The sequence below is a fragment of the Rattus rattus genome, chromosome 7 (assembly GCF_011064425.1).
Source record: "Rattus rattus isolate New Zealand chromosome 7, Rrattus_CSIRO_v1, whole genome shotgun sequence".
In the NCBI taxonomy this organism is placed as follows: domain Eukaryota; kingdom Metazoa; phylum Chordata; class Mammalia; order Rodentia; family Muridae; genus Rattus; species Rattus rattus.
In genome coordinates, this window is record NC_046160.1 from 72,432,767 (window position 1) to 72,452,805 (window position 20,039).

General features: G+C 40.7%; 1 protein-coding gene across 10 annotated transcripts in view; it reads left to right on the plus strand.

The window, feature by feature from the left end:
- Mia2 (MIA SH3 domain ER export factor 2) overlaps nucleotides 1-20,039 on the plus strand; it is an 88,981-nt gene that overhangs the window by 46,383 nt on the left and 22,559 nt on the right. For 5 of the 10 annotated variants that reach the window (XM_032907801.1, XM_032907797.1, XM_032907795.1 and 2 more), the window contains 9 exons: nucleotides 679-705; nucleotides 1,169-1,279; nucleotides 2,198-2,269; nucleotides 4,359-4,463; nucleotides 8,321-8,443; nucleotides 10,965-11,085; nucleotides 12,564-12,610; nucleotides 13,138-13,228; nucleotides 16,747-16,885. In XM_032907801.1, the coding sequence (XP_032763692.1) occupies nucleotides 679-705; nucleotides 1,169-1,279; nucleotides 2,198-2,269; nucleotides 4,359-4,463; nucleotides 8,321-8,443; nucleotides 10,965-11,085; nucleotides 12,564-12,610; nucleotides 13,138-13,228; nucleotides 16,747-16,885 (836 nt within the window). The remainder of the gene's footprint in view (nucleotides 1-678; nucleotides 706-1,168; nucleotides 1,280-2,197; nucleotides 2,270-4,358; nucleotides 4,464-8,320; nucleotides 8,444-10,964; nucleotides 11,086-12,563; nucleotides 12,611-13,137; nucleotides 13,229-16,746; nucleotides 16,886-20,039) is intronic. The other 5 variants (XM_032907800.1, XM_032907798.1, XM_032907799.1 and 2 more) reach the window with 1 other exon arrangement.

Consider the following 20,039-nt stretch of genomic DNA (forward strand, 5'->3'; position numbering starts at 1 on the left):
TAAGTTTCTTTTTCTTTATTTGTTACCTATGAATATCCTCAAGAGCATTTTTAGTTGCTATGTGTTCTTTGCTGAGCCTCTGATATAAGTGCATTCCCAATGGGAATGAATTTGGGAATTTGGGCAGGTGTGAGGGATGCCTGCCACCCTGGCATTTGGGAGGCCAGTGCGGGAGGATTGCCAAGTCTATACTAAACAGAGAAGCAAAAAACAACACCCAAAACCAGTTAAAGCAAAAACACATGAAGAGTTTTAAAAGGTGTTTTGCATGCATGGTAACAGAAAAATTGTTACTTGGTAACAAAGACAAACATATTCAAGCTTGGTCTTACAGGTAATATAAACACAGCAGTTTGTTGTTATGACAACAGATTTATGTGAATTACGAGCCAGATGAGTTGAGATTTGGTCAAACCGAATATCTTAGAAAATACTCTGTTAATTTTAGTAGTTGAAAACATTTGTAGGAATAGTAATTGTAGTTGGACGCAAACTATAATGTAATACAAGTTTTACAAAGTTTAACAGTTGATTTTGCAGATAAAAATCAAGCCAATAGAATAATTTTGATTGAAATCAGAAGTCCTATAATGAAATAGTCAAATCTGGGGAGATTGTAGGTAAACAGTCTCTTAAACTACTGTAATACATTTTGGTTTTGTTCTTCTTTTTAACAAGTTTGTTGAAGGATCACAAATATCAGAGGTATGTTACAGTATTTAAAATCAATTAGACCAATCTAATAATTAATCATTTTAAATTAAAAAGATTACAGAAAATATGATGAAAAATATGATGATGCAGTCTTGATTTTTAATTTAATTATTTTTTATATTAAATTGACCTTGCCATTTCCCCCTGTAACATGCTTTTAAACATGCTTTACAACTAGATTGACAAGCTGTGCTTAATGGATTTTCTGTTTTTATTGGAATGCAACTGTATTAATTACTTTAGGGGTGGCCTGTGTTTCTCGCTGCGGTTAGCTGATGGGAGCCTGAAATACTTACACTCTTACAGAAGTTGCTGGCAACTGCTAGACCTGCTCTTATCTTAATATTAGAAGCAAATGTATATAGTGTCATAAACCTGTTTGATTATACTCACTGATTTTTACTCTAACTAAAATTTCTTATGCCTGGCTTTTAAAGTTGTCTTTCTGTTTTAGGCAACCTATGAAAATCTAGAAAGATCCAAATCTAAACTTGAAGATGAAATATTGCTACTAGAGAAAAAGCTAGAAGAAGAGAGAGTTAAACATTCTGAACAGGATGAGTTGGTAAGTCTTGTATATTCAACAGAATTATGTAAAGGTTATTGAATTTTATACATTTACATGACATTGATTAAAATATTATGTGCATGCCAGCCATAGTGACAAGGTGATGCCAGTACTTGAGAGGAAGAGGTGGGACTTCCAAGCTGGCCAGGACTGCTAAAGGAGAGGAGACACTGTCTTTCAACATGTAGTGAACAAAAATCACTAAACCAAGCAATAAGTCCAACCAAAGCAAAAAAAAAACAAAAAAAAAAAAACAAACAAAAACCTCAGGCATGAGAATAGAGTCTAGAAGGCCACAGACGGCAGTGTCTCCAGCTCTAACCGTTCATATTAGCTCTGACTCTTTACATGTAACCATAGATCTTTTTTACATGCTCTTTTCTTACTGTTTCTATGTAGCCCAGTCTGTGTAACTGTATCACTCAGGCTGGCCCCAAGCTCATGATCTTCCTGCCTCTGCCTCCTTCCTGCTGGGATTACAAGTGTGTACACCCCCACACTTGATTCTCTTGTACATTTATGTAGAAATTTTCCATATTTGCTGTAAAAGTAACATAAACTGTGTTACTTGAGTAATCATATACTTAGTAAAGTATATATATATAAATATATATAACTAAAAATATAACTTTCTAATTTAAATTCTGGTGTAAGGAAAATCTTGATGTATGTGAGGTGATTTAATATGACATTAGTGCACTCATCTTTAACCTGAAAAGTGCTATGGTACATTGAAATTGAGAAATGTACTATTATGTGATGTGTAAACTCTTCTTGAGCAGATGGTAAGCAAGCTGCTAATGCACTCTCATCTGAGCTCTTTTATTGATGTAATTTAACAGTACACCTAGCAAATACATGTGTTGAAGCTAGTGGGACTTATTAAATACTTATAGACTGACACTCTCTTTCCAGATGGCTGATATTTCAAAAAGGATACAGTCCCTAGAAGATGAATCAAAGTCTCTCAAATCACAAGTAGCTGAAGTAAGTAAGACTCTAATTGGTCTGGTAACTTTTGAAAACTATTTACATTTTCATGATATTTTTATTATTAGGTGTATTAGAGTTTTCTAGAGGAACAGAACTAATAGTTCATCTTTCTTTCTCTTTATCTATTTATCCATCCATCTCTCTATCTAAGGGATTTTATTAGAGTGCTTTATAGGCTGTGGTCCAGCTAGTCCAACAACAATGGCATTTTACCAGTGAAATGTCCAAGAATCCAGTAGTTCATTCTATGAGGATGGATATCTAACCTGGTCTTCAGTTTACATAAGAATCCTAAAGAACTAGGCTCTAATGCCAGTGAAGGAATGGATTTGCCAGCGAGACTGTGAGAGCAAGCAGACAAAGAGCAAAAATTTCCTTCCCTGTCTTTTATATGTCGGCTGCCACCAGAAGATTTGGTCCTTATTACAGGTGGATCTTTCTACCTCAAAGGATCCTGATACAGGAGCTCTAAGATCTGTATTAAAGCGGTTCTTCCCACTTCAAATGATTTAATTAAGGAAAACTCGTCACAGGTATACCCTGCCTGTTTGGGTTTTAGTTACTTCCAGTTGTAGTTAAGTTTATAAGCAGGAGTAACCACCATGCTCGGCTGTGGTGGTGCACACCTTTGATCCCAGCACTTGAGAGGCAGAGGCTGGTGGATCTCTGTGAGTTCAAGGCCAGCCTGGTCTACAGAGCAAGTTCCAAGACAGCAGGACTACATATAGAATTGCTATCTTGGAAAACAAAACCAAACAAAAATAGCCAACATATTAGGTAATAAAATATGTTAGTATTTGAGATAAAGGGAATCTTAATATGCATTTTTTAAACTTGAGTTACTTCAGTGAAATTCAGTTTTCGCTGGATATCTTTAAACTATGGCCATATGTGAATACTCTTGAAGTTGTATAGCATTTAATAGGAAACACTAATGGCCTCCTACAATATAAAGTGTTAGAGAGGAGACAGAGGATAAGCAGTATTGTGGCTCTCTTTCTGGAATAAGCACCCCAACAGCAGTGAGTACAGAAGAGAAATGTCACCAGAAACTAGGACAGCTGAAAGGCTGCTGTGCCAAGCCTAGTCTGTATTCTCATTTTATACTCTTCAAAACTCAAGGTAGGGCGGGCAGTTAAACAAGACTTCACAGGTCAGCAGGTTGTTAAGGGCAACAACCCATTGTTTCAGCTATTTCTCCAGGTGTTGCTGTAAAAATAAAATGCTGTCTTTTACCCCACACTAGGTCCGCCACCTTACTGCTCCATCACATCTGTTGGATGTCTTCATCTCAGTCAGCAAAGCGTCTCACCCACTCTGCTCCATCCCACATCACACTGCCAATTCTCTGGTGGCCCAGTATCTCCAGCCACCACACACTTTCTTGAATTCAATTAAATCGCCACATGAAAGAACACACAACACAATAACCTCTGATCCAGTTGATAAGATGTAATTGCCCACCTAGACATACAAAGCCCTGTATACATCCATCCCTTAAGAATATTCATAACAACCTGTAAATACACAGAGAGGAATCCTAACGTCAGCCTCCATGTTCTCTCAGCTGCTTCTCCCCCTCGCTCCTGTCTCCTCCCCCTCTCTAAAACTTTTCTCCCACCCAGCCTTCCTACTCGTCCAATGGCAGGCCTCATTCTATCCTATACCTGCCTTCACCTGTGCAATGACATCATCCTACATTCAGGTCATTCCTCTCCCAGATAGCATGTGAAGTCGTGCTTAGCCAATAGGCAGTGCAAACCATGCTGGAAGTAGACACTAAATAAGTCAATAAAGCAGTATCTAATAATCGGATTCTCCTATCTTTTCTACTTCAGTAGGTAACAGAATTGACTGCACAGTACATGGAAAGTTCAATCATTTGCCCAGAGTTACATGGAGAATGAGTGGCAGGGCTAGGACCGGGTCCTTGGTCTTGGCCAGCCTTGTTTGCTTCATCATGTGCCTCTGCTGTTAATAGTGAGATGTTTTGGCCTTTGCTTAAATCCTGTGGTCTGTGGAGAATGTATAAACCCGAGGTGTTCTGTTGAGTTGCTATAAACTGTGCGTTTGTTTTGTTTAGGCCAAAACGACCTTTAGAATATTTGAAATCAACGAAGAGCGACTCAGGGGAGCAATAAAAGATGCCTTGAATGAAAATTCTCAACTTCAGGAAAGCCAGAAACAGGTTTGTAGCCTGTACAGTCTCTTTTAGATATCGGGTATAGATTTTGAATGTTCTGGGCAAACTCAGATGATCCATGAATGGAGTCACATTCATGAGGGGCATTTGCTATAGAGCACAAGGGCAGGGCAGTCTCCCATGCATACTTTTTATCTCTGGTAAAGGGTTGAAAAGTATTTTTGTCTTTGTTTTCTCCCATGAAAGAAATAAGCCAAGGCAGTCAGCATTCTGATAACCATAGGAAACAGCAGTTAACACCGACCCTCAGTAGAGAATACTAGTAAGAGTTAACACATTAGCAGTCTGGGTCTAAAGGAAGGAGCAGTTCTGGGACACATAAAATGAAAATTTAGCTTCATTCTTATCTAACCTTCCCCCTCCCCCTGTCCCAGGTACTCCTACATATATACCCTCTCTTCTGTTCTCCTAAAACAATTTTGTCTTGTCTGTCTTGTCTGTCTGTCTGTCTCTCTTTACCAATCTTTCCCTCTCTGTCTCTCTCCCTTCTTTTCTATGATATGCATATGATGTGCATGTGTGTGTGTGTGTGTGTGTGTGTGTGTGTGTGTGTGTGTGTGTGTGTGTTTGTGAGTGTTCACATGTTATAACTTGGTGTTGGTCCTTGCCTTCACCTTGTTTGAGACAGAGTCTCTGTCTGTTTTCTTTTGTATATGCCTCGGTAGCTAATCTGCAAGCTTCTAGCTTGTCTGCCTTCCATCTCTGCATAGGAGCACTAGGATTACAGATATTGTGTTGTTCATCTCGATTTTATGTGAGTTCTGGGGAATTGAACTCAGGTCTTCATGCTCGATGGCAAGTGCCTTTGCTCATCTCCCCCTGCATAGTGAAAACATTCTCTAAGTAGTAGTGTCTCTGAGTCACATGCTGGACTTGATTATATATTCTGTGTTGACCAACATTTTCTTTTTCCTATTGTTAATAATTGCTTGGTTTTCTGTAATACATATTTGTAATGTTTTCTTCTATGCTGTTTGAGAGATGGAAATGTCATTCAGTTGACTGCTTTGGCTAATTTGTTCATTTACACTTCTCTTTTTTTCTTTTCTTTCTTTTTCTCTTTTCTCTTCTGTTCTCTTCTGTTCTTTTCTTTTCTTTTCTGAGACAGTCTCCTAGTGTAGTTTAGGGTGGCCTAGAACTCACTCCTAACTGCTGGCTTTATAGGCATGTACTATGCCTGCTGCTACCTCTTCTCTTCCTCTTCTGTCTGCTCATGTGTGTGTCTTGAGTGTGGATATAATCACACATGTGTAGGGGCCTTTAGAGGCTAGAGGTATCAGATCCCTCACAGAAGTTGGGTTACAGGCAGTTATGAGCCAACTGACATATGTGAGGGGAACCCCGCTTCAGTCCTGGGTGAGAGCAGTAGGCACTTTCAAACCCTGAGCCATGTCTCTTGTGCTCATTGTCTCTGTGGAGCTGGTTCTTGGGAGCGTAGGTCCTCTTGTCTAGTAAGAAAGTGTTCTGTAGAACGACTGACCTTTGTTCTGAGGAATCACTTCACTCCGCTGCTGAGAAGTCTTGTTTTTCCTCATCTTAAATGTTTTATTTCCTGTATCAAAGACTTGCTTTCTTGTAGTTGTTTTGATTAAACTTTCAGATAAAGAAGTACTAGAAGTAATTTTTAAGAGATTTATAGCTGAAGATTCTTATCTTTCACTTTTAAAAAAAATTTATTTTTAAATTCATTATTGTTTTAATTACATGTATGCGCATGTCTTTGTGTGCATTTGTGGTCATGATTAAGGTGTCCTCAGAGGCCAGGAGAAGGTGTCGGATCCTCTGGAGTTAGAGTTGTGCAGTTGTCAGCAGCCCGATGCGGGGTTGGGAACAGAGCTCAGGGCCTCTTGGAGAAGAGTGCGGCCTCAACCACTGTGCAGTTGCTCGAAGCTCCTGGTTGCCGTTCACATTTCTGATAGTTTGATGATCCTTGTTAGTGCTGCTTTTCCTTTTTTACACAAGTTTGACATTGCTGTATTATCTTCTTTCCACTTTGGGTTTTGAGAATTGAGTGCTGTGTAGACTATGGGGTCTTTTCTGCTTTTTTGTTCCTGCTCTTTTTGCTTCACAAACTACTAACCCGGCCTCCTAAGCCCCTCCCTCACCCCCAGGGTTTCTCTTTGTAGCTGTGGCTGCTCTGGAACTCACAGAGATCAAAGGTGTGCATCACCACTGCCTGCCTGACTTAATATATTTTTTGTTTTGGTAGGCTTTTCTCCCCTTTCATTTTTGAGGATATTGAAAAATTTTTTCAAGTGCTTTTCAGTTCATTATGTTGCCTTGTTTCTTTTGCATTCATTTTCTGTTTTACCTAAAAGGCTTACTTTTTATTTTCAGATATTTGGGACTGTTTGTTTAATTATGAAATAGTCTGAATCCAGTGGGAAGATTTGAGAGTGTCCTTGGTGTTTCTTTCTGTATTGCGATATGGCTATGGTGTTTCTGTGAGGTTCCCTAGTTGTTGTATTTGAAGATTGTTTCCATAGAAGTAATTCTGCATCAGTTTCCATTCAGAGGAGTTAGCTTTTTCTAGCAGCCTTGCAGCTCAGTGAGGTCAGGAGAACCTGCATCTCATTGGTCAGCTAGTCCCCTTACATTTTCTCTGTGTGTTACTCCTACTCCCCATCTGGTCGAGTCATCCCAGGTCCTCAGGTTCCATTTTTCCAAAGAATAACTGTTTTTGACTGTGTGTGTGTGTGTGTGTGTGTGTGTGTGTGTGTGTGTGTGTGTGTGTGTGTGTGTGTGTGTGTAAAATCAAGAGATGAATGGCATAAAATGAGAGGATGTGTATATGTATGTTCTAGGAGGAAACAGAAACAGGAAGGAAGAAGGGAAAACAGGACCAGTGCAGATGCTGGGAACTGCGTGTGGATCCTCTCCTAGAGCAGTACCAAGTGCTTTTAACTGCTCAGCTGTCTCTTCAGCCCCCCATGTCTCCCCTTTTAGTTTCCACTCATCCTCCTGTATTACTGCCTTCAAACCGTGAACCTTTCTGGGTTGTGTCACATTGTCTTTTTTTGCCTTTCTGCTTAGGTTTCTTCCATTGCCTGTGTAGTCTTTTATCATACTTACGTCTCTGCCTTCTTTCTATTTCTCTAGTTTCCTTTTCTTCATCTCTTCTCCTCCTCCTCCTCTTTCTCTCTCCTTTCTGGGTTGATGTCTTTTCCTTTTCCATTGTTCTACCATCTCAGATTTTAGAGAACATGGTGGCGATGCCAGTTGTGAAATTTCCATGCTGTAATTAAAAGTGCCCCTCCTTACACCCTGTAAAAGTCTTATTATGTAGCCCAGGCTGGATTGGAACTCACAGTGTAGTTCAGGCTGGAATTATCTGGTCTAGATAATAGTCTTCTTAAAGGTTACCTATCTTCAGGACAAAACATCCTGGTGACTAAAAGAATATCCTTAAGGTAAGTGAGAGATGTGGCGTGTTCTGTGGGTTCAACGATAAAAAGAATTGACTGGATACAGCAGAAATGTGTCAAAGACCTCGTATTGGATAACAATTTACTTTGGCAATCATTTGAAGATTATTTGTTATTTTACACTCTTCTGTTGTGAAAGTTCTTTATAGGCAGGTGGGAGGTTGAGGCAGGTTCATCTCTGTGAATTTGAGGCCAGCCTGGCCTACAGAGCAAGTTCCAGGAAAGCCAAGACTACATGGACAAACCCTGTCTCGAAAAACCAAAACCAACCAAACAAACAAAAAAGTTCTTTATAAATGAGAGCCACACCTGGCTTCCTTTTAAAAGTAGCAGCCCTACCTCTTAATGATACATCTAAGTATTTAAATCTAAAGGTTATGTTGACTTTTACCTCTTTTGTTGCTGTTTTTCCATCAGCTTTTACAGGAAGCTGAAATAATGAAAGAACAAGTGAGTGATCTCGATAAACAGAAAGTGACTTTGGAAGAGTCCAGAGCACAGGCGGAGCAAGTTCTGAGTGAGAAGGAAACTCAGATTGAGGTAATGGCCTTTCACTTTGGGACTGCTTGGCTGCCATTTTATACTTAGAAATTCAGATACTTCAGCAGCTTTCACTGCTGTCATTTCTCTGTCACCATTCAAGTGCTCCTTGAAGATTCACAGATATGTGCGTTCCCTGACTGTGTCCCTCCAGTGTTTTAGCTTGGTATTTAGCAATAAAGAAGAAAATAGGGGTTGGGGATTTAGCTCAGTGGTAGAGCACTTGCCTAGCAAGCACAAGGCCCTGGGTTCAGTCCTCAGCTCTGGGAAAAAAAAAATAATAAGAAAATAATGGTGTATTATTTTTTCTTAGTATTCTGACATCTGCTAAGAAGATGTTGAAAAGACTTTGATAAATTGGGTTTATTATTTTAATGAATTGACTGAATATTCTTAGTATCTCTACAAGTTGGTAATGCTTTTATCTATATAAAAACTTTAAAAAATATTTATTTATATTCCAGTCATCAGTTCCCTCAGTCTTTCCTCTCATAATTCCTCATCCTATTCTTCCTTCCCCTTGCCTCTGAGAGGGTGTTTCCCCCCAAGCCCCCAGGCCTCCCCGTTTTCTGGGGCCTCAAAATTCCTGACCCGGAATTGTTCCTGTCTAAAAGAGCTGCAGGGACAAAAATGGAGACTAAAGGAAAAGGAAAGGAGGTCCAATCAGAGGCCCAACTTGGGATCCATCTCATGGGGGAGGCCCCAAAGCCTGACACTACTGTGTTATGACGTGCTTACAGATGGGAGCCCGGCATGGCTGTCCTCTGAGAGGCCCTACCAGCAGCTCACTGAGACAGAGGCAAATAAATACTTAAACCCAACCATTGGACTGAAGTCAGGGACCCCTATGGTTGAATTAGGGCAAGGATTGAAGAAGCCGAAGGGGAGGGAGACCCCATAGGAAGACCAGCAGTCTCAGCTAACCCAGACCCCAGGGAGCTCCCAGAGACTGAGCCACCAACCAGGAGACACACGGGCTTGTCTGAGGCCCCTGGCACATCCGTAGCAGAGGTCTGCTTTGTCTGGCCTCAATGGGAGAAGATGCGCTTATATAAAAACTTTTTAAAAAATTGAAATTTGGTCTGGGGAGGTGGCTCACTGGATAAAGGCCTGTATTTTATAAGCCTGATGATGTGAGTTCAGATTCCTAGAACCCAGGCAAAAGCTGGCCACAGTAGCACAGTATCTAAGGCCTGTGCTCTGTGGTAGAGAGACGGAGGCAGCGTCTAGTGACTTTCCATAAGCTCGAGGGCCAACTAGCCTGGCTTCCCCTGTCTCAAACCAGTTGGGAAGGAAAGGACTGACTCCAAAGGTTTGTTTTGGTATATGTCCCTGATCCTATACATAGGAACATATGGCTCTCAGGTCACACAGAACTGATTGGAACTTCACTCTAATTGTAGGAATGAAATGCTTGACTTCCCATAGGCCGTTGAGAGCACTCCGTGGGTGGAAGCACTTGATGTACAATCTGGGCAGCCTGAGTTCATTTGCTCCTTAGGGTTCGTAGGGTGGAAAGAGAATTAACTCGTAAATTGTCCTCTGACCTTCGTGTTTATGCCATGGCGCATACACATAATGTTGCTCCCTACCTAAATAAGTCAATGTGGAAAGTAATTGAAAAAATGTTTTTGAGAGACTCTACGTTTACTTTTATTCACATCTTGCTGTATAGTTGACTAACTTTTCTACCTCTCTGAATTCAACCAGTCTGAGAATTGTGCCCTGTGGATGCTTTTCTCCCTCTAAACAGTCTACTTACGGAGCTTAGACTGCATATGCAGCTGCGTACTCACAAGCATGTGATGCACACAGAGAAAAGATTTTACTGTTTGCAGTCATTTGGGATGTTTAGTAAGAACGGGCCATTGTAAAATACTGTTGATTTAGGAAGAAGTTTTCTCTCTCTCTTTTGTTTCTTTGTTCTTTCTCTCCCTTCCCCCACCCCTTCCTATTGCTCCCTTCCTTCTCCCCTCCCTCTCTCTTTTTTAAAATATAAAGTTAAATTATATAGCCCTGGCTAAACAGACTACTTACCTTGTAGACCAGGCTGGCTCAAAGCTCACTGAGCTCTGTCTGCCTCTGCTTCTGAGTGCTGGTATTAAAGATGTAGTACCATGCTCCGCAAGTTTTGTTTTGTATTTTTTAAGGTTTAACAGTCAATAAATGCTCTAGTTCAAAACAAAACACAACCCAAAACACAACCCAAAACCATTAAAATATCTTAATGGCAGGTAGAAAATTAGAGCACATTAGGACTTACTTATGTGTATTGATTTAAAATTCTTTTATTACATCTTCGAATTTGTTTGTGTGCGATAGGTGTGGAGTTCAGAGGACAACCTTTGGGAGTCTGTTCTCTTCCTTGTGGGCGGGTCTCCGGTTCAAACATGTCATCAGCAGGAGCAGATGCTGTTATCTGCTGAGCCATTACTTGGGCCTGGGATTGATTGCTAGACTGCTGCACATTTCTAAATTGTAATACCTTCTCTCTTTGTTTTCTTGTTTGTTCTCTGTCCAGTCTCTGATCAAAAGCCTGCTAAAGATGAAGGATTGGTCTGCTGTGCTTGGAGACGACACAGCAGATGATGGAAATCTGGACCTGGATATGAAGAGTGGCCTAGAAGACACTGCTTCCTTAGGTGTGGCAACTGGCTTCCTACTTCCTCTGCATCGGGCATGTGTGCTGTGTTCCTGTACACTCGTCCTTGTACATGGAGCTCAGCTGCCCGAAAAGCTGTCTGCTCTCACCATCGCATGCAGCTAGATTTCCTAGTAAATCTTTCCTCCCCTCTTCAGTGTTGGAGCCCCTTCTGCTTTGTCCTGGGAGTCACACCTCTTCTGTTACAGTAACGTTAGGATTTGGATCATAACCACTTATGCCCGCCGTCTCTCTTGCTAATTGTATAGGTGTTGGACTAACTTATTCCCGACGCCTTTCTGCTTTGGACGGTTACGGTGCTTTAGTCTTGTTTGCCACAGACTTACTGCCATTGCTTGCTATAGTATCAGAAAACTCACGTTCCGTTAGCCATTTATTGTATTTTTAAGCCAGTTCTCTTGACTTGTTAGAGTTTAATTTGAGAAAATTACAGAATAATGATAAAAATAATACAAGAAGGTCCCATGTACTCCAGACGTAATTTGCTCCATTGGTGATTTATGTCTTGTCTCTTGGCTCCCCGACCTGTTGTATAAAGTAGTCTTCACAGAGACTAGTTTCAAGTTGTCTAGTAGAGGCCTGTACTGTACCTTGTTGCTGTGCCCTCTCCTGTCCTTAGATAACCTTTAGAAGTTTAACTGTTACATAGCCACAGTAAGAGACTTGGAGCAGCAATAACAAAACAGGACAGTTGTGACAATATACTGTTATGAAGCCACTCCCGGTGCTGGACCAGGTTGTCTAACTGAGTTGTGTACAAAGGGAGAATGAACAGATACAGTGTGGCCTGTCTCAGGAAGAGAGTGGTAAGACTTCATGCTGCTCAGTGACATGTGAGCTGTGTAGTGTAAAGTTGTTGCAATGGAGCAAGAGGTGAAGAAAGGTTACTAGAAAATGTAGCTATTTCAGGTGGTGAGAGTGGGTGGAAATTTGCACAGGCTGCTGCTAAAACAGACGAGTGGAACTATAATGAAGTTGTATTTATACTTTTTCATGTACACCTTATCATGGAAAAATAGTTTTCTAATAGGATTTATGCTTAATATTACTTTATTTGGAGCTGTAATTTCACTAATACGTTAGTATCCAAGAGTGGTTACGTCTGTGGCCAACATTTAGGTGAATATTGAGTCTTGTCAGGACTCTGTAGCTGGTACTCTGATTGCTTTTAAGGTCTAGCTTCCCGAGAAGCTATACGGTCACTCTATTTTACTTAATGTTGTTCTGAGACAGTGTCTCACTGTAGCTCAGGCTGGCCTGGAATTAACTTTGTTAGCCTAGGCTGGCCTCCAACTCACTGTAAGACTCCTGTCTCAGCCTTGGAGTGTTGGGGTTGTAGGCACGAGGCCCTCGGCTCCAATTTTTTATTGTGGGGAGAAGAGGGGTTGTAAGATTAGCTGAGGGGATAATGAATCCGTTTGGATGTCTTCAGTAATTATGGTTTCGTTTTTCACTTAGATAATCAGCCAAAGGGAGCTTTGAAGAAGCTGATTTATGCAGCTAAGGTTTGTATTTTTATGTAAATACAAAGATGGGAAAGAGGCCCTATAGCAGGGATTAAATCTGTATGTCCTTATTAATTAATTTAAAGATTGGGTTTATTTTTTTCCATATAAGGTTATCTGAGAAATTAGAATTTTATCATTTGCTTTTATATTATCTTTAGAAATTCACATAATTTAATTTAAAAAATTTCAAGTTCTATAGTAACTTTTTCAGTTAAAAATAATTTAAAAACGTTTTATAGTTATTTCACAGTTCCCTTTGTGCTTTGTTTTTCTTCTGGTTTTATTATTTTCTTACCCTGATAGGTCTAGGTCCTATTTTGAAAAGTAGATAATAGCTTTGTTTTCTTCTGGTTTATTCCTTGTACCTGTTCTTACGTAACCTGTGTGAGAAGTCCAGATCATGTAGTGTGAAGGCTGCCTTACGTCAGCTCTGATGAACACAGCTGAAGAGCAGTGCGGGGTATATGGGAAGATGTGTGTATGTTGTGTAATTGATTATTGCTTTTTTCTTCCTTTCTTTAAAGTTAAATGCTTCTTTAAAGGCTCTGGAAGGAGAAAGAAATCAAATTTATACTCAGTTATCTGAAGTGGATCAACTAAAAGAAGACCTTACAGGTAAGGTTCTTCTCAATGAGTGTATCTCCTAAAGATAATGCATTACTCCTGAGTTTTTCTGTTATTGGTAGAGGCTTTTCAGCTTCTTATACTTATAAAATAATTTTTAAAGCATGTAAGATTGTGGATCACAGTGTGTCTTAGTCAGTGTTCCATTGCTGTGAAGGGACACCATGACCATGGCAGCTCTTATAAAGGACAGCATTGAATTGGGCCGGCTTGGAGTTCAGAGTTTTAGTTCATTGTGATCACTGTGGGAAGCATGGCAGCGCTCAGGTAGACATGGTGCTGGAGAAAGAACAAGGCAGCAGGAAGAGACGGAGACAGTGGGATTGGCCTGAGCATTTGAAACCTCGAAGCCTACCCTCAGTGACACACTTCTTCCAACAAGGCCACACCTCCTAATAGTGCCACTCTGTGGGCTTGTGGACCTGTGGGGCCATTTTCATTCAAACCACTACATAACGTTATATGTTTGGTATAGTTTTAGTTGTTAAAAAGTATCAAATTGATTCCAGGACAGTCAGGGCTACATATAGAAACCTGTGTTGAATGCAGGCACTTTTTATTTTATTTCTTCTAATCTACATTTTCTTTCCTTTTTACTTGCGGAAAATGTCTTTATTGGTGCAGGCGCATGTGTGTAAATCGTGCAGCACGAGCCGAGTTTGTCCCTGCAGAGCTTTGCTTTCCCTGCCTGGTCTCTCCACGCATGTGTCTAACTGTAGACCAATCATTGCTGACCGGCCTTTACTGGTTACAGAGCTGGAAATGCACAAACCAGAAACAAACAAACAAAAGCTCCTGCTCAAGGGGGGCAAGAAAGAAATACCCAGCCTTTAGTCAGCCATTGCTACAGCTGCCCAGAGCTTTTCTCTCTAATTCTCAGCTTATTCTATTTAACCCAGAGCAGCCAGACCTGTTTGAATCTGGACCAGTGCTCTATAGGAGACTGCATCGCTGGGAGCCAGTGTCAGTGCACTCTTTTGTCCCTTTACAGCCATCAAGACTTGCACGGAGATCTGATGAGGAAGGGACAAAATGGGTCCTTGTCTGATTTTCAAAAGCTTTTTTAAATGAGTAAAATGTATAAAAAGATTGAACCACTGGATATAAAAATTACTAAGAAATGATCATTGCTCTACGTAATGATTGTAGTAGTTGCATTTTCATTAGACCTGAAAAAATGGTAGTCTAACTTTAAACCAAAGCTGCTATGAGCAAAGACTAGTACTCAGCCTGAAAGGTCCATGGAGGAGTAAGCACGGTGTTGTCAGGGTACCTGCCCTGTGGTGCATGTTACCATATGTGTGCCTTAGTGGGGAGTGCCAGTGTAGCAAGGCCAGGTCACCCGTCATGCCATTGTTTCCTGCAGTCTGTGTATATAGTATTCCTCTGAATCTAACTACTCATATCATAAAAACTTTCACAAATTGATTTTTGTTGTATATAAACATTTCCTTCTAATCCTCCTTCTCCTCTAGTCTTCTACTTCACTCAAATAATTTACAACAATCTTTCTATTGGAGTTGTGTCTTTATGGAACCCCAGGCTGTCTTGAAGTCCTGATCCTTCTCTCCGAGCCTCCCATATGATGGGGTGTATATAGGCTCATGACTACCATGCCTAGCCTGTATAGTATCCTTATAAAATAAAATATATGGGCTGCTGAGACAGCTCAATGGTAAAATCCTCGCTGCTGAGCCTGATGGCCTGAGTTCAGTTCCCAGTGGAAGAAGAGAACTGACCCCTGACCCCTGCTAGTTGTCCTCTGACCTTTGACTGCTTGACCACGCAGACACATCTCTCCCTACTCCCTGCCCCCAGCACACTAATTTTTTAAAAGTTTTAAGTAAAATAAAGTATGAGACAAATGAGCTAGAGTAGATAAAAATAAAGAATTTGTGTTGTTTTGTAAGGTTTCTGTGGTATTGTGAGTCAGTTATAGTAGAGAGAATATCCAACCTTGATTTCTTTCCTAAGTGACTGTTTTTGAAATTGGCTGACAGCATAGATGGACTTTTTTTTTTCTGGTATGAGATGTTTTTTCTGATATATAAAAATTTTCAGAAAAATAACAATTCACAGTTTTCGGTACAAGTACCATTTACTATTAATGTATTTACATAAACTTTTATGGTATATATGTTCAATTAACTGGTGTTTTAGAATAATTACATACCATTACATGTAATTACTAAGCGTTGCCACGTTTGTTACAGTTTTGGACCTGCCCTTCTGAAGCCTAGTACATTTACACATGTTTTGGGAAATGATCTTAGATGAGATTAGAACTGAGGTTCTCATCGTGGTCCCTTAATATTAGAGATGTTCAGAGTTGAAGTAATTATATTGAAAGAGTAGTGGGGTGCTGGTTTATACAGGACATATAGTTACTTGGCTTGTTCCTTTTCATTTCTGCCTGTGTTCTTGTATGTCTGTATTTACACAACTGTGCGTAGGGAGGACAAAGGTGACATACAGTGTTTTCTTCTGCTGCTTTCCACCTTGTTTGTTGAAGAAAGGGTCTCTCCCCAACCCTGGAGCTTGCTAATTTGTCTACAACAGCCGGCCAGTGAGCCCCAGAATCCTGCTTGCCTCCTTGCACAGTAATAAGGCTTACAGGTTTATTTTGTTACCCTGCTTATATGTGGGTGCTGGGGATCCAAACTCTGGTCCTCACGCTCGTGTGGCCACTACTTTACTATGTGCCATCTCCCCATTTTCATGGCCATTCTTTTAGGTAGTTTAACTGTTGAAACAAAGTTAAAGTCATTATATTCTTCCCAGGCTTGATCTTGATTGAGACACGGTCTCTCACGGCACTGGAAATGAGCACTTGTTGTCAGCTAGGGTGAATTGCAGCATATGCAGAATTTGGCTTAAACAGTGGGGCTGGGTGTTTATGGTACTGGTGATTGCAACACCACAGCTTTGTACATTCTAGGCATGTGCTCTGCCACTCAGCTCTCTGCACCGGCCTGAGCTACCGTGTAACTGACGTTTTCACTAGGTCGTCACAGATACTCAGCAAGTGAAATACAGAGTGCTGAGGGAACTGCTTGCCCTAGAAACTCTCGTCCTTCCTTTAGAAGCTACTATCTCAGACTGAAAATCAAATTCTAGAATTAGAATGCTAGAGATTTTGGAGATCTTTGTACTAATAGTATTAACTATTTAAAATAGTGTGTGTAGCATCTCAGTTAAATAGTGGAAAACAGTTGGGCAAAGAAAACATCTTATAGGTTTTCTATTGTTGCTGGAGGAAGTTTGGTTTGTTACTATTTTTAGTAATTGTCTACAGCCGAATCACCCAGGGGAATGTCCAGTCTGTCTATTTTTTTTTTTTCTTTTTTTTTTTCGGAGCTGGGGACCGAACCCAGGGCCTTGCGCTTGTTAGGCAAGCGCTCTACCACTGAGCTAAATCCCCAACCCCAGTCTTGTCTATTTTTAATAGGTTTTCTTTTATGAAATTCCTTTAGTTTTATTCCTTAGTGACTTTTCAACAATTTCTTTAGAGCATATCAAAAGTCTTGAGTCTAAACAAGCGTCCTTGCAGTCAGAAAACACGGAGTTTGAAAGCGAGAGCCAGAAGCTTCAGCAGAAACTGAAGGTCATAACTGAGCTGTACCAGGAGAACGAGATGAAGCTTCACAGGTGAGCGGTGTGGACGACCCCGCTGAGTGGCAAGTGGAATGGCTATGCAGTAGTGGTTCTCAACCTTCCCAGTGCGGTGGCCTTGAATACAGTTCTCGTGTGCTGAGCCCAGCCATCACAGTAGTTTGTTCCTACTTCATAACTGTCATTTGGCTACTGTTGTGAATCCTAATGTAAGTTTCTGATAAGTGGCCCCAGATGGGATCACGGTCCACATGTTGAGAACGGCTGCTTTAAAGTAAAGGTTATGGGCTGGACAGATGACTCAGCGGTTAAGAGCACTGACTGCTCTTCCAGAGGTCCTGAGTTCAATTCTCAGCAATCACATGGTGGCTCACAACCATCCGTAATGAGATCTGGTGCCCTCTTCTGGCCTGTAGTCACATATGCAGGCAGAATGCTGTACATAAAATAAATAAATAAATCTTAAAGGTTATATACTCATGACATTAAGGCTTACAATTATTGGAAGTTATCCGCTGTATTGCACTATCACTTTTAAGAGTGTTATTTGATCTTGAGACACTTTTTTCTTCATAGAAGAAAGTGTAAATGATGTTTGAATTTCCAAGCTACCTCACACGATCTTCTTTAATGTCTGCTAAACAGTTATCAGATTATTTATTGCCTTGGAGTAATACTAGTAAGTGGGCTCAGGGAATCTGATGTGTGTTGTAAAACTGGTTGCTTTCTCCTGTGCAAATTAGTCTTGCTCAGTGTCCTTGTCCTAGTGAATACATGACAGTGTCCTTTCTTGTGTTCAAGGCAGCTACTCAGGTCGTCCTAACGCGCCTCCTTGTAGCCCATATTCAGCCTGTCAGCCTTCCTGTCCTGAGTGTGATGGTATTTTACCTCTGCCACTGCTCTGGTTAAAGCGCCATTGGCAGTAGTTGGCTTGTCACTGTGGCCTCATGAATGTCATCTTTACACCTTAACTTCCTGCACTGTCTTTCCTCTGTGATCAAGAATAACTGTGAAAACATGAATTGTGGTTCCATATTCTTGTCCTTGGATCCCCACCCCCCCAAGTATATTTAAATAGATTTAATGCAAAATTTTATCTTGCCATCAGTGCCCTCTGTAACCTGCCTTCTTGCTATCTCTGTAACTTTTTCTATTTCTCTTTTCTTTGTTGCTCTCTGTGGACGCGGACTTTCTTGAGTTTTGATGTGTCAAACATATCTTTATCTTAAGGTCTTTTATGCATGTTTCTTTTGCCTTCAGTGGTTGGCGTTCTCCATCTGTGTTTGTATGGTTTGATCCTTTGTTTATTTGGGTCTAGGTTTGGGTGTTATCTTTTTTTTTTTTTTTTTTTTTTTTTTTCTTTTTCCTCTTTTTTTTCGGAGCTGGGGACCGAACCCAGGGCCTTGGGCTTGCTAGGCAAGCGCTCTACCACTGAGCTAAATCCCCAACCCGGGTGTTATCTTAAAATGCTTTTTGACTGCTCCAACTAAAACAATACCTGAACATCAAGTGTGTCCTCCACCTGCTAATAAATTTAAACTCTGGGAAATTTTTGTTTATATGCCCAGTGCCTAAACTGAGAGGAAACAGTAGGTTTCCTGTCAGTGTTTGTTGAACGTACAGATGCGTATCCTCAGTGCGCTCACCTGTTGACGTTAGGCTGTGCTTACAGGTAGTGATGCCTAGATGGAGGCAGAGAGCAGACCTCGAGGCACTGATCCAGAGACTGCAGATTCAAGTACAAACTATAGCATAGATTTTTCTTTATGAAACCTAGCAGACTTTCACTTCTTTTTAGGAAGTTAATGAAAGTTGGAAGTTCTTATCCTTCGTACATTCTGGATGGAAAGTTAGTCTATTGATAAAGTTTGTTTGTAACCTTAAAGGCCTGGTCTTACAGAGCCTTCATGGCCTTTCATAAATACTCAGAGAATGGTAAAGGGTTTGAGTTTCCCAGCATGAGCACTCCCAGTGGAGGACGAATCAGCAGCCTCTTTCCGTTCTCCGTCTGTAAACAAGTACCCTTCTTGCAGTTACCCAGTGCCACAGCATTGAGAAGCGTTTATTGGATGATTTAACTGTTTTGTGTGGTGATTTAACTGTTCACACAGACCAGGCCGATGCTTGAGTGCTGGTGAGGGTTCCTCGTGGTAAGAAGACCACGATGTAGTTTGTGCAGAAATAACCTCGTATTAGATTAACTTTGTTTGGGTATAACTTACAGTGCTGTTGTCTATGAGTTTAATGTTAGGACATCTACAATATATATAAAATAAGACATCTTTTATTTTGTGAGATTATTTCATGTGACCCATGCCGGCTTGACCTTGATATATAGTCAACGATGACCTTCAACTCCTGATCTTCCTGCTTTCACTCCCAAGTGCTTTACAGGTGTTTGCCACCATTGTGGTTTTTTATTTATTCTTACAGAATGTATTATTTTAAATTATGTGTATGTGTGTGGGTGCTGGTGCTTCCAGAATCCAGAAATGTTGGATTCCCCCTGGAACGACAGATACATACAGTTATGAGTCAGTAGACATGGGTTCAGTGTGGGCTTTCTTAACCTGCTGAACTATCTCTCTAGCCCATAAGTATTTATTTCTATTTTCTGTGTATGTGTGAATTCCTACATGTGTGTGTATGGGACACGTGTGCCTGTTGCCCTCCAAGGGCAGAGGATGGCATGGGTCCCTTGAAACTAGAGTTACAGACATTCGTGAGCCGCCATGTGGGTGCTGGGGACAACCTGGGCCTATGCAAGAGCAGCGAGCCATCTCTAGCCCCTGGCAAGTTTTAAATATCACACAATATACATAAAGCAACGTTGTGTACTGTTTAGTTGTAAGTATTGTGAAGAGAGGTTAACAGAACAGTAAGCTTGCATTATTCCCAGGAAAAGTGTTCCCCGTATTTGTTAATTAACAGTTTTTGGTCACTTCGAATAGAATGAGTTCAGATAACAAAAATCCACTCTCTGTATTTGAAAAAAGAGTAGAGAATATTACTGCTCTGTTGAGCTATGACTGCGGATTGGTTACTCTCATTCCCTCCCAACCCCAGTACTGCACTTCCTCACATGGACCCATCGATCACTGAGCAAGAAGATGCCTCACAGGCTTGTCCACAGCCTACTCCTGTGGACGTGTTTTCTCAAGTGAGGTTCTTTTTCCCAAATGTCTGTAGT